This window comes from Chrysochloris asiatica, unplaced genomic scaffold (assembly GCF_000296735.1).
Source record: "Chrysochloris asiatica unplaced genomic scaffold, ChrAsi1.0 scaffold00303, whole genome shotgun sequence".
NCBI lineage: Eukaryota > Metazoa > Chordata > Mammalia > Afrosoricida > Chrysochloridae > Chrysochloris > Chrysochloris asiatica.
The window spans coordinates 554,870-569,344 of record NW_006408821.1 but is presented as its reverse complement, the minus strand read 5'-3'; the positions used below and the strand labels follow the sequence as shown (position 1 = coordinate 569,344).

The following is a 14,475-nucleotide window of genomic DNA, read 5'->3' as shown; positions in this document are numbered from 1 at the left end:
TAATGGATAAACAAACTGTGGTACATACACACAATGGAATATTATGCTACCTTGAAGAAAACAAGGAAGCTGCAAGCCACCACATAACATGGTTGAAACTTGAGGACATTACGCTGAGTGAAATTAGTTACAAAAGGAGAACTACTGCATAGGACCTCTACTGTAAAAGACTAAGAAAAAGAACCTATACTAAAGGGGGGCGGGGGAGAATTCTTTGCTGGTTACCGAGATGTGGCGAGTGGGGTGAGGGGAAGGAGGGGATGGTGAAGCACAGGATAGGGAATAGACACAGGATAGTTTGGGTGCTAGGGAGGGGGGAAATATACAAGAAGGGTGAGGGGAATGGAAGAACAAAGTGGATGGGAAAACAATTGGGCAGTTTTATATGTGCTAAGTGGGACAGAAGTAAATAATGATGTATGCACAACCTTGGAACAACAGGGGTCTGGGATACAGGGATGAGAATTGGTTGGAATGGACAAAAGGGGGTTAATAATGTTAAGATGCTTGACTGTCTTTTGAATCTCAGTTTCCCTGGCATACCATTATAAAATAATATACTTGAGGGGGAAAGAAAGGAATAGCCAGAAATATCACCATAGAAAGCTTGTACGTCTGTCTTCTGCCTATAACTGACTGGAATACCTAAAATGGACTACAATGTGCCCAGTGAAGGAGGCATCTTGCAGAGCTTCTGCATTACATAAGACCATAGGTGGAATCCTGAACCGTATCCAGAATCTTCTGAGGTGGGAAATTTCCACTTGAAAGTAGACAAGCAGACCATCCTGGAGCAGCTAGAAGAACAGAAGATACTTCTTGAAAGAATGACCAACAGGAAAAATACAAAACAATATGGCCAGTCCAACTGGTTACTATAGTCTAACTGATTACTACAAGAAGAAGCAAGTTGTTGACCCAGGAGACATCAAAGCAAGTGGTCGGGTCCCCTCAAGGCAAACCCCCTTCCAAGACTAAGACTCAATGGGAATACACGCTCTGATTGTTAACCATATTTGTCACTGATTAGGGTAAGTGAAGGGAAAAACAGCAATGAAGCTTGAAAGCTAAGCCCTGCAATGTTCAACAGATTCCTGTGAACCGAGGTGGAGATTTGGTTGGCCAGCAGTGTGGCAAGAACTGAGGACTCTTGGGCCCAGAGTCAGTGACACAGCCACAGAAGACTAGAGTGGAGAGTGAAGCATCCAGCTTATATGAGACGACATATGCATAAGAACACCCACACTTGCAGATAATACCCACTTGACGTGGCTTCAATGACTGGATGATCAGAGCTCAACTAGAAAAAGAAAGAAGAGGAAAAAAAGAGGAATCTGATACAATTTGATGAACTTGACCTACACCTAAGGATGCAGTAGTTCAAAAGATGGAACAAACTGTTGCAGACCGTCCAGACCCGGTCAGGAGTTCAAGGCCCTGTGGGCCCGAGCGTTGGAGACCATATAGGCCGCAGGCTCTGAGGAACAGATGCTAGCCACCTAGCAGACATAGCAAACTGTTTTTCATCTTAGTATTCAGCTATGTTTGTTATTAATTGCATACATGAAGCCCTGATATCCACAGATAAATGTGATATTTTCCTAAAAGCCGAGACTGTAAAGGTTTCAAAGGTAAAGCTTTTCTCCCAAGGATTAACTAAAAATAGTTTGGCTACTTCCCGGTTCTTTGTTCTAAGGACAAAAAGACTGCTGTCTTAAAGTGTTTCCAGGTGCAGGCCATTCAACTGGGCTCCTGAAAACCTGGCTCAGGAAGCCAACACAGCGGGACTCCTCCCAAGCCTTTTGACCTTCCTTCTCACCGTCCCCCAACTGAGCTCAGTTGCTATAGATATGTTAATTAAGCCTGAGAAACCAAGTTGCGGGCCTGGGATTCGAACCTGCAAATTATGATGTAAAGTTGCCTGAATGTCTGGAAAATTATGTATGTTAGTTGTACCTTGTCTTAGTCCCTCCCAGCTTGGTGTAAGGCTCCTCCCCTAAATAAAATGGAGGCACAGGCCGAACCAGGTGTGCATTACAGCTTGGAGGGCATTATACAGCTGACTAGGCATGCGTGGCTGACCAGCTAGCACAGGGAATGTACTGCCTGCATAGCTAAGATGTTTGCTATGCGGGATCTTACTGCCCTCATGGCTAATATGTTCACCATTCCGGATCTGCCGGATGCCATTAAGGCATCCATCCACTCTGGTTTCGGGGTGTCTCTTTGTCTCTCTCTTTGCGTCTTTGTGTCTCCTCTTTTGCTATCCCTATCACCCCCTGATATCCCCTCCTCGTGAACCGAATTCCTATGTCGAGGCAGGTCCCCGACAACAAATCTTTACAGCGAGGATCATTCCTACCCCCTCCATACAGAGTAGACAGGGATGGGCAACTTGGACATTGGCTACCCAAAATGTGGGGCTGAAGTGACTGGCTTACAAGCTTTCAAGAGGGAGCCTAGATCCAGAGGGCGTGGAGGAAGGCAGAATCTCTACTAAGTAGCACCCAACCTGTCTGGGTGGGGCTGATGAAAGGAGATGCCGATAGGTCTCTTGTGATACAATAGTGAGTAATTGTTATCAGGACTGATTGTGTGGGTTGGAAATGTAAAGGTAGATGTTTTGTAGCAAAAGGAGGGGAGTGATTGACTTTGCAGTCTAGGAGCGGAGGTCCCTGGGACCATCAGCGGGACCCTATCCATAGAAGCAGGAGATGGAGGCAGAGACAATGACGTGGAGAGATGGAGCGGCTGGAGACTTTAGACCCAGAGAGGGAGAGGGGATGTGTGCTGATGACCAGGGAGAAGGCTTGCAGGGTATATACACTGGTTGGCTGATGATGCATGGAGGGGATTGTAACCATGGCAGTGAAACTACATATGATAGGATGAATGTAAAACTAATGTTTTTTCATATAAACTATCACATAATTCACAATAAAACATTTTTAAAAAAAGAGAGAAACAGAGAGCAGAATGGATAAGAAAACAGGATCCTTCAATATGCTGTCTGCAAGAGACATATCAAAAAGATGGCTACAGCCTATCAACAGAAGAATGGTTAAACAAAATTTGGTAAAAACACAAAATGGAATTACTACAAAACATTGAAGAATAATGATGAATCTGTAAAACAACTCACAATATGGCTGAATCTGGGGTACATTATGCTGAGTGAAATTAGTCAATCACAAAAGAACAAATATCGTTATGTGACCAATGTTATAAATAGTTTTAAAAAGCCTTTCTTGATAAAAGAAATAATCTATGATCATTAAGGGGGTGAAGTGGGGAAATTAATCACAAGCTATAGGGTAGACACATGTTAACAAGGGTGACAGGGTAGGCAATACGCAAGCGAGGTGAGCAGAAGAAGGATCAAGGTAACAGAGACATAGGAAAGAATGTATTAAAGTTGTTGAGGTAAATACTTTTAACTGTTGGTACATAGAGGGGACTGCAAACATGTAACGAAGCAAAGTATGTGATATGTAGAATGTAAAACTGCTGATCTGCTCTTTAAACCGTGTCACTCAATTCACAATAAAAAATTGTTAGCAATGTGCTCATCAAGCACAAATACATTTACAAAAGCTCTCTATTAAAGAGATATTTAAATTTTTTATTATCGAAAATCTCAAACATATTCAAAACAGAGAAAACAGTACAATTAATCTAATATACCTAGCTTCAGTCATTACCAATATATTGCCAATCTTGTTTTCATTTATACCCTTATCAGCTTAAACATTCAAAATACTGGAGTAGATACCATAAGTACCAATATTTTATTATGCCCTATTTAAAGAAAAGGCTGTTATTTTTCTCTCCCTTGTTCTTCTCCGTCCCTTTCTCCACACCCCCATATGCTGCGTGCTGCACCCCTCCCTTGCACATGCACCTGTTCTAGTTGGTGGTGGTGCTGTTGAGTCAATTCACTGAGTTGGTTCCGACTCATAGCAACTCTATGTGTAACCAACCAAATGAAGAACATGCGTGTAGGCACTAAAAGTTTAAAAACCAAACCAATTGCTGCAAAGTCCTTTCTTACAATGTGTTTTAGAATGGAACTGCTCTGTGAGGTTTTCCTGACTATAATCTTTATGGAAACAGATTGCCGCTTTTATTTTGGGTCGTCGCTAAGTAGATTTGAACTGTCAGTCTTTGTGTTAGCAGCCAATCACAACCCTGTGTACCACCCTAGGCACAGGGTCTTACAAATCTATACACTAAAGTTCTTAAGAGCAAGTACCCAGTAACATTTTCTCTCAGTAAATGTTTACCTTACTCCACATGCATAATGTAATTTAAAAAAAAAATAGCAGACAGTAGAAAATAAACAATAACTTACCTGAACTCTTCTGAGCTTTCTTTCTACCCACATCAGTATTATTCTTTCCAGACACATATTTCTGGATCTTGGAAGGTCCACTTAAGAAAAAATGAAAAATAAATAAGCCTCAAAATGTGTATACATATATACAATGTATGTCTTTGTGGACATCTTTCTTCTAAAATTGCCAAAAGTATTATTTATTATAAAACCAATAATGATGATTTAAGTCACTAACAATATAATACTTGTTGCATAAAACAAAGACTCTAGAATTTACAACTGATTGCCAAACATAATAAATAATGAATTTTATATCCTTTTAAACTAACTCATGAAACAGAGCTATGACTTAAGTTAACTCAGAACTTACGGAATACTGGGAAGATGGTGACAAAAACAGAACATCTATCAAACCCTCCTCCACAAACACACTAAAAAATACAACAGAAAAAAGAATGTTCAGCCTGGAGGGACACTGGATTTGGGAGCAGAGGGTAATAGCTAGAAACTGTAAGAATCAGTAAGTCAATGACAAGCCATACACAGAATAAAAATAGCTTCTCCCAATGTTCTTGCTTCCTCTCCAGCCAAGCAGGTCACTGGTTACAGTGACGTAGAGAAACGAACTCAGCAAAGGCACTTGGTTCCCTAGCAACCACACCACCAACCTGTGCAAAGAGACAAGAATCTAAGTTTCTACTCTACATCAACAATGCTGAAGTCCCAGGATGTCCATTTAGAGAGTACAACACCTCTGTCAACTGTCAGTTGCCAGTCTACTTCAAATTACTACAGAAGACTAGTATAGCAAAATCTCCCATAACCAGCTCTATGGAGCAGTTCTCTGCACTCACTGGATTGTTGTGAGTTCAAATTGACTAAAAGGCAACTAGTAAAATGAGGCAGCAGAGAAATGAAGGAGTCACTGTGTATGTGGTATTAACTGATCTCAATGAATTAAACATGTGAAAAATGCTGATTATGTTGGAAGAATGATGAAGATAGGTGAAGACACAGGGAGGTATGCAAGAGCTAAAGGGGACAGATATTTAGTGATATATACACAACCTCGGAACAACAGTGTTCTGTGTATAGATACATGGACAGAGACACAGGTTGAATGGGTATGGGAGAAAAAGTAGAAAGAAAGAAAAAAATATTCTACAAACATATAAGGAATCCGGGTATGGTCCTGTAGGATAAGCACTATACCGCAAGGTCAGTTTGAACTGCAAGGTCGGTGGTTCAAATCCACCATTTGCTCCTTGGAAACCTAATATAAAGTCGCTATTAGTCGGAACTGATTCAACAGCACTTAACAACAACATAAACATAAGGGTTTGGAAGAGGATATTTGTACATGGGTAACCACATGAATGAATCAGGATAACCATTGTTGCATGAAGAGGACTGCAATCATTGAAATGAAACACAGTGTATGATTTGTTGAATGTAAAACTGATCATCTTGTCTATGAACCTTCACTCAATTCACAAAAAAAAAAAAAAAATGCTGAAATGGAAAATGTGCCATATATTTTATTTTATAATGAAAAGTAGAAAAAGTAAATCAAATTATAATTAAAGTTAGAAAAAATTGTTTTTTAATTTTTAAAAACTACAGTCAAAACACAAAACAAATTTAAAATGTAGTCCAGAAATTGTCACAGGTGATTATGCGTATCTCAGTCCTATGCTCTTTTCTCCTATTATAACCCAGGTTAGGCCCTTTCACAATGCCCCAGTAGTAAATCTTTACCTTTTTAATCCTGAGAATTTCTGATCTTACCATTCATTTACTTTTTAAAAGGGTATGTCATAGAAGTTTATTTATTTACAAATTGGCACTCACTAAATGAGTATGCTTATTTAAAAACATATACAAATATAAGTGTTGTTGTTGTCAAGTACAACAGAACTGAATCCAACTCACAGTAACCTTGTATAGGGTTTCCAACGAGTGTCTGGTGGGTTTGAAGTACAATCCTTTCAGCTAGCAGTCCAATGTTTATCCTACAGTGCCACATTGCAATAGCACAAAGCCTCATCTTTCTCTCACAGGATGGTTGATACGATTAAATCACTGACCTTGTAGCACACAGTCTGGTGCTTATCCTATAGAGCTACTGCACTCTCCACAGATAAATATAAATTCTTTACTACTCCTCCCTTTGCACGTCATCTAGATGCAGTGACTTATTTCTAATGAATAAAGTAGTAATGAGGATGAACAACTTCAGAAACTAGGTCATTTAAAAAACACTGTGACTTCCATGGTACTCATACGCTCTTGGTTCACCAGCTCTGTGAGCAAGGTGCCATGTTGAGCTGTCTTATGGAGAGGCCCACTAAGAAAGGAATTAGTTGTCCTGACAATTACCAGCAAGGAACTGAACCTCTAACCAGTCTGGTAAGTGAGTCATCTTAAGATTATCCAGTTAAGCCTTCAGAGGACAACAAACCAGATGAACATCTTGACTGCAACCTCATGAAAGTCCCAAAGCAAGAAGTACGCAGCTACAACCAGAAGCAGAAAGAAGAGGAAAAAAAGGGAATCTGATACAATTTGATGAACTTGACTTACACCTATGGATGCAGTAGCTCAAAAGAAGGAATGATCCTTATAGCAAGGATCATTCCCACCCCCTCCATGCACAGAGTTGACAGGAATGGGTAAATTTGGACATTGGCTACCCAAAATGGGGGACTACAAAGGCAAGAAGTGACTAGCTTACAAGTTTTCAAGAGGGAACCTAGATTCAGAGGGCGTGAAGGCAGGTAGAATCTCCACTGAGTAGTATCCAATCTGTCTAGGTGGGGCTGATGAAATGAAATGTGGATAGGTCTCTTGTGATACAGTAGTGAATAACTATTATCAGGACTGCTTATGTGGGTTGGAAATGTAAAGGTAGACGTTTTGTAGCAAGGAGGGGAGTGATTAACTTTTCAGTCTAGGAGCAGAGGTCCTTGGGACCATCAAGGGAGAAAAGCAGAGAGCGGAACCCTACCCAGAGAAGCAGTGATGCCTGAGATGGAGGCAGAGACGATGACGTGGAGAGATGGAGCAGTTGGGGACTTTAGACACAGAAAGGGAGAGGGGCTGTGTGCTGACGACCAGGGGGCAGGCTTGTAGTGTATACCCTTTGGTTGGCTGATGATGCATGAAGTCGGGAATGTAACCATAGCAATGAAATAATATACGATAGGATGAATGTAAAATTAATGTTATCCCATGTAAACTATCAAATAATTTACCATAAAAACATTTAAAAAAAAAATTATGCAGCTAAACCTTTTAATCCAACAGAACTGTTTTTAAAAATTAAATAAAAGCAAGCCACTAACAATATTAAAACTAACTATTAATTTGTTATGCAGCAACAGTTAACTAATTTAGCAAATGAAACCTGTTATCCTTAGAACAAATACATACCTTACTTCTAATATTGAAGTCTTACGCTTTTTAAATCGTGCTCCTGTTTTCCATGTATATCCACTAGCCGGGCATTTGAGACAAAAACTTTGTGCAGCTGTAATACTATCTGAACTGTCTTGATGCTGTGAATTTTCTATAGCTCTGAAAATGAAAAGTATGTAATAATTTACAACCCCACATAAGACATTTTTTCCAGAAACAATAAAAAATACACCATCCATCTATCAGTTTGGTGTGCTATAGTTGCTTCTTCATTGCTATGATAAAAGAAGCTATTTCACCTGTATATGAGATAGCAGTAAGTCAATCATGGTAAGCAGATTTCCCTGGAGTTTCCACACTCATGTAGTTGTTGAGTGCCATCAAGTCTGTTTCAACTCATAGCATCCCTGTACAGGGTTTCTGAGGAGCAACTGGTGGATTTGAACTGCCAACCTGTGGCTAGCAGCCCAGTGCTTATTCCACAGTGCCACACCAGGACTCCATACTATTACAGGCTAGGAGAAGGGTCTATGAACAGCTTCCAAAATATAGGCAATGAAACTTTAAAGATAACAAAAGAATGCTGTCTAGTTCTGAAAGATAAGACCCTTAGATTTGAAAACACTCAAAATGAGACTAGGAAAGAGCTGCCTCCTTAGAGTAGTGTGTTTGTGTGTGTGTGCACTAGATGCCATAGAATAGGTTTTAACTCACAGTCACCTATGCACAAAAGACCAAAACACTGCCTGTTCCTGTGCCATCCTCATAATTGTTATATATTTGTTGCTGCCACTGTATCAATACACCTTGTTCAGGGTCTTTTTATCAATGACCCTCTACTTTTCCAAGTATGATGCCCTTTCTCCAGGGACTGTCCCTCCTAATAGTATGTCCAAAAGTACCACAGACGAAGTTTCTCCATCATCGCTTCAAAGCAGGATTCTGGGTGTACTTCTTCCAAGATAGGTTTGTTTTTCTGATAGTCCCTAATTCAACAGTAACACCATAATTCAAATGCATTGATTTTTCTCTAGTCCTTATTTATTGTCCAACTTTCATATCCATATAAAGTAACTGAAAATACCACGGCTTGGGTGGGGCGCACCTTAGTCCTCAAAGTGACATCTTTGCTCTTTAATACTTTAAGGAGGTCTTTTGCAGCAGATTTGCCAAATACAATACATCTTTTATTTCCTTGATGCTTCTTCCATGACCACTGATTACTGATTAAAGAAAAATGAAATCTTTGACAATTTACATCTTTTCATGTCATTTAATGATCCAGGTGTCAAGATATTTTGCTCTCTTTGCACTGAATTGTGATCCATACTGAAGTGTGAATTCTTTTATTTTCAAAAGCAAGTTGTCTTCATTTTCAGCTAGCAAGATTATGTCATCAGCATGATGCCAATTGTTAATGAGCCTTCCTCCAATCCTGAAACCACATTTTTCCTCACATAGTCTGGCTTCTCAGATTATTTGCTTAACATACAGACTGAATAAGAATGGTGAAAATATGCAACCCTGACACACACTTCTCCTGATTTTAAACTATTCAGTATCCCCTTGTTCTGTTCTAGTGACTGCCTCATTGTCTATATACAAGTTCCACGTGAGCACAGGGAATTGTTCTGGAATGCCCATTCTTCTTTAGGGATAGCGTTGTTAAGTGATCCTGTACAGGGTTTCCAAGGAGCAGCTGGTAGGTTTGAACCACTGATCTGTGGTAAGCAGTCAATGCTTATCCCACAGCACCACACCAGGACTCCTCCTTAGGGGTTGTTGTTGTTAAGTGCCATCGAGTCGGTTCCGACCCATAGCGACCCTGTATAGGGTTTCCGAGGGTGTAAATCTTTACGGGAGTAGAAAGCCTCATCTTTCTCCCGTGGAGCGGCTGGTAGTTTCGAACCGCTGACCTTAAGGTTCGCAGCCCGATTCGTAACCACTACGCTACTTAGGGGTACTACCTCAAATCCAGAAACTCAACACAAGTCCATTTTTTTAACCTTAATATTTCTCACCATCCACAGCTCAAACTTACCTATCTTACTTACTTAGCAATTTATTTCTATAATTAATACACTAAAATAAAAACAACTAGACTATTACTAAGAAGATGTCAGTTTAATGGCAAACCACTCAATCTATATAGCCCTCCTCATATTAAAAACAATGGAGCTAAAACATGTCTTTCCCACCTTTAGCATTCTTATGAAATAAAAGATATAATAAACAATTTGACACAAATATGGAACTCTGATAGAAGACAGAAAGTGCAACACAATTAGTGAGGAACAAATGCACTATTCAATATATGGTTCAGGAAAAACTAATTATCTACATGTGAAAAATAATTTTTGTAGATTCCTAGTGGCACAAATTAGAAGAGATCCACATTTACGCACATGCCAGAGAAAGGTGACCCAACAGAATGCTAAAACAATAGAACAGTATCATTAATAATCACATGCAAGTGAAATATTGCTGCATATAATATAAAACAATTACATCAGTACAGCAACAGGGAGCTGCCAGAAATTCAAGCTAGGTTCAGAAGATGCAGAACAAGAGATAGTACTGCTAATGTCTGATGGATCTTGACTGTAAGCTGGGAATACCATTAAAATGTTTACTTGTGTTTAATTGACTATACAAAGGGATTTGACTGTGTGGGTCATAACTAATTATGGATGATAACATTGCATAAAATGGGTATTACAGAACACTTAATTGTGCTCAAAAGGAACCTGTACATAGACGAAGAGGTACCTATTAGAAAAGAACAAGGGGATACTGAATGGTTTGAAATCAGGAAAGGTGCACCAGGTTGTGTCCTTTCACCATACTTTTTTTTATCTGTATGCTGAGCACATAATCTGAGAAACTGGATTATATGAAGAAGAATGTGGCATCAGGATTGGAGAATCATTAATAACCTGTGATATGCAGATGACAATCTTGCTTGCTGGAAGTAAAGAAAAGTTAAAATACTTAAAAGAAGATCAAAAACTATAGCCACCAGTATGAACTACAGCTCAATGTAAAGAAAAATATCCTCACAATCAGACAATCATGATAAAAAGAGAAAAGACTGAAGTTTTCAAAGACTTCATTTTGCTTGCATCCACAATCAAAGCTTATGGTAGCAACAGTGAAGAAATTAAACAACTTATTGCATTAGGCAAATCTGCTGCAATGACTCTGTGTAGGGTTTCCGAGGAGTGGCTCGTGAGTATGAACAGCTGACCTAGTGGTTCAAACTGACCTTGGGGTCTAGTGTTTACCCTACAGCACCACACCATTCTAATTAAAAAAAAATGAGCAAAAGTTATTAATGAGCCAATAACAAAGGGGAAACTGTTTGAAACTGATAAGTATATCAAAAGATGGTAACTACAGGCAATTCTCAGGTTATAAGAGTCCAATTGACCGACAGCTCCTAATTGCCCTTTAAGGCAGGGATTCAAACCAGTTCTTTCTTAGGCAACAAAGTGAAAAAGGAACAGACCCAAATTATAACAATTTGGGTGATTCACTGTGACAACCAGAATGAGAAAATTTGGTGGTCAATACTCCGGAATGGGAGACTCACAAGAACTGTAGTAGAATTTTATTTTTAGGAACATGATGTCCTAGTTGGATTATGGGTAGGACTGTGGAGAATAATTTCCCTTCAAAGCTAAACATATTTTAATAAAACTTTTACAAGTTGACACTAAAATCCAACCAACCACTTGCTTTCTTTTGAGAGCTAAGAATGATTTTTAAACTTTTGAATGTTACATTTCAAATGACTAATGTCTATGTAATAGCCTCAATTTTGTCACTGAGTCAGCAAAGTCTAAACTCTTTAAAATTTGGCTCTGTAAGAATAGCTTACCCTACTCTAAACTAACAAAATAAATTATTTTTTCACATATTTTTGTTGTTGTCAAGTAATGCTGAATCTGTTCCAACTCACAGCAACCCTGTATAGGGTTTCCAAGAAGTGGCTGGTGGGTTTGAACTGCCAACCTTGCAGCTGGTAGTCCAGTGATTATCCTACAGCACCACACCAGGACTCACTTTTTATATGTGTCAATTTCAAAAAGTGTATTCTGAACAGAGGAAAAAACAAGTTTCTAAGAAACAGTGAAAAAACACATTTTTTAAAAAGTCTTAAAATTATACTACAAGTTGCTTTCTTGCACACTTATGTAAGAAAAGTATAAAAACATTTGTGAGAATGACAGCTATAAAATTCAGTATGTTGTTCTTGTTTTCATAAAATGCCATCCTGTATAGGATTTCTGAGGAGTGACTGGCAAGTTTGAACCACGAACCTTGCAGTTCAAACCAACTTTGTAGTTCAGCGCATTAACCCACAGCACCACACCAGGACTCCAAATTCAGTATACTCTTAAACTTTGAACAAGGAAGGAAGAGAAATGGGCTCAGCAGAGGTGCACATGGAATGTCAATGACAACTGTAATGCTTTACTTCTTAAGCAAGGTCATGGAGGATCGGGTGTTACATATTATTATTCTTGTTTTTGGTATACCTAAAATACTTCATTAAAAGAAATTGAATGAGAAAACAGGTACAAAAATTGTTTGGAATGTTAAATAGAATATATATAAGATTCTGTTTTACATATAATAACAGACTAAAAAATTCTGGGACACTGTATCATTTATTTCAGTATATCCCCAGTATGTTGCAGTTTCTAACAAAGAGTGTGTATTCTTTGTTGAATGAATGGAAGCTATTTAAAAAAAAAAAAAAGGCAAGAATGCATAATAGCAATACTTAACCTCAGGTTACGACTGATAAGAATTCATAGAAAGCAGCTAGCAAATATTTGGCATAAATTAAGCACTGAAAAATGTTAACTATTTTCATCATGGTGAGAAATAAATATTATTAATAACTGAAATCAATTTTGTTGTTGTTAAGTGCCATACACTTGTTCTGACTTATAACGACCCTGCATAAGGTCTCTGAGGCGTAAATCTTTCTCATCTTTCTCCAGTGGAGCAGCTGGTGGTCTTGTGGTTCATAGTCCAGTTAACTCATCAGAGCCACCATGCCCCTAAAATCAAATTAAACTTACTTAAATCAACTTTTATGGGGTAACAATTCCATCCTTACTAAATTTAATATCATAATCTCATGTGCTATATATTATTTCCCATTTAAACAAATATGAGGAAACAAGTTCAGAGTATTGTTGCCATGAGGAATAAAAGGTTAACACAAACAATATTAGAATCTGGACTTAGTACCAAGTCTGTCAGACTGCAGAACCTTTTATGTTAATATTCCCTTTTTGTAAACGATTAAATAATATTGATAAAATGATTTTACACTATAACAAAGATATTGTATACATAATAGTTATTACCCAGAATGATCAAGATTTTTCTTCTTAGCCAGGTCTGCCGTGTCACTTTCCAATGATTCATTCTGGGAACTGGTAATTTTATCATTCTCAACAATACCTCCAGAATCTTCAGCATTTAAAAACTTCTTTGCTCTTGAGTTGTCTTGAGTAGCTGTCTTCTGCTGTTTAGATAGAGCAGTTTCCCCCATAATATTCTTAGATGACTGCCTTGTTTTTTCAGCAGGTTTTTGTCTACTCTTTTGATGTACTGATAATTCATTTATTCTTAAAGAAGAACTGCTACAAACAGGACCTGGAGGATTGAATAATAACTTAAATTAACATAATTTCTGTCCAGATTATCTGAGTCATTGGATCGCAACATTATCTATATTTATACATATATGGAGTCCTGGCTTGGTGCTGTAGGATAAGCACAAGATGGCGGATTGGGTAGACATGCAGTGAGGAGCTCCGTCACCAACAACACAGAATACCGGGCCAAGTAGGCTAAGGGGATGGTGCTAGAACTCAGAACCACATATAAGAAGATTGGAAGGCTTACAGCTAGGGGAATTTGTAGCAGAATCAAGAAATCTATTGCTTTCTAATTCAACACCCTAAGCTACTCCTGGAGCTGCTATCTTGGGAGAGACCAAGTGGGGGAAGGATCAAAATAGCCACGAATGCGCGGCTGAACTGCGGGAATACAGATGTGGACATTCTTTTTTTTGATATCTGTTCATTGGTCTCTCGCTGTCTGTACACCCAACCCCCCGGCCTGGAAGGTTCTACAACACATGTTCACAGATCTCCTGGAAATTTAAAGTGTCAGTTTCCACTTAAAACCAAACAGCCGCCACTCATCTGTCAGTTTGTCTGACTGTGGTGGCTTGTGAGTTGCTGTGATACTGAAAGCTATGCCACCATTATTTTAAATACCATCAGGGTCACCCATGGTGGACAGGTTTCAAATGAGCTTCCAGACAAAGACAGACTAGGAAGAAAGAGTGACTACCTACTTCCAAATATTTAGTCACTAAAAAGCAGAGAAACACTTAGCCGGATATAGTGCCAGAAAATGAGCCCATGAGGTTAGAAGGCACTCAAAATGTGACTGGGGAAGAGCTACCTTCTCAAATTAGAGTTGACCATGATAATGCGAATCAGAGCAAAGCTCATGGGAGAAAAGCCCATGGGACCTTCATTTGTTGATGGGGCAAAGCACAAAATGAAGAGAAACAACTGTAAACATCCACTGAAAATTGGAACATGGAATGTACGAAGTATGAATCTGGGAATACTGGAAGTTGTCAAAAATGAAATGGAACGCATAAACATCAATATCTTAGGCATTAG

The 14,475-nt window shown here is 38.8% G+C and overlaps 1 protein-coding gene across 1 annotated transcript in view; it reads right to left on the bottom strand.

The window, feature by feature from the left end:
* The window catches only part of CENPC (centromere protein C), a 167,360-nt gene that overhangs the window by 79,213 nt on the left and 73,672 nt on the right, over positions 1–14,475 (bottom strand). Inside the window, exons 10-12 of the mRNA XM_006874819.1 lie at positions 13,138–13,429; positions 8,656–8,739; positions 4,352–4,431 (exon numbers count right to left, since the gene is read on the bottom strand). Coding sequence (XP_006874881.1) covers positions 4,352–4,431; positions 8,656–8,739; positions 13,138–13,429 — 456 coding nt within the window. The remainder of the gene's footprint in view (positions 1–4,351; positions 4,432–8,655; positions 8,740–13,137; positions 13,430–14,475) is intronic.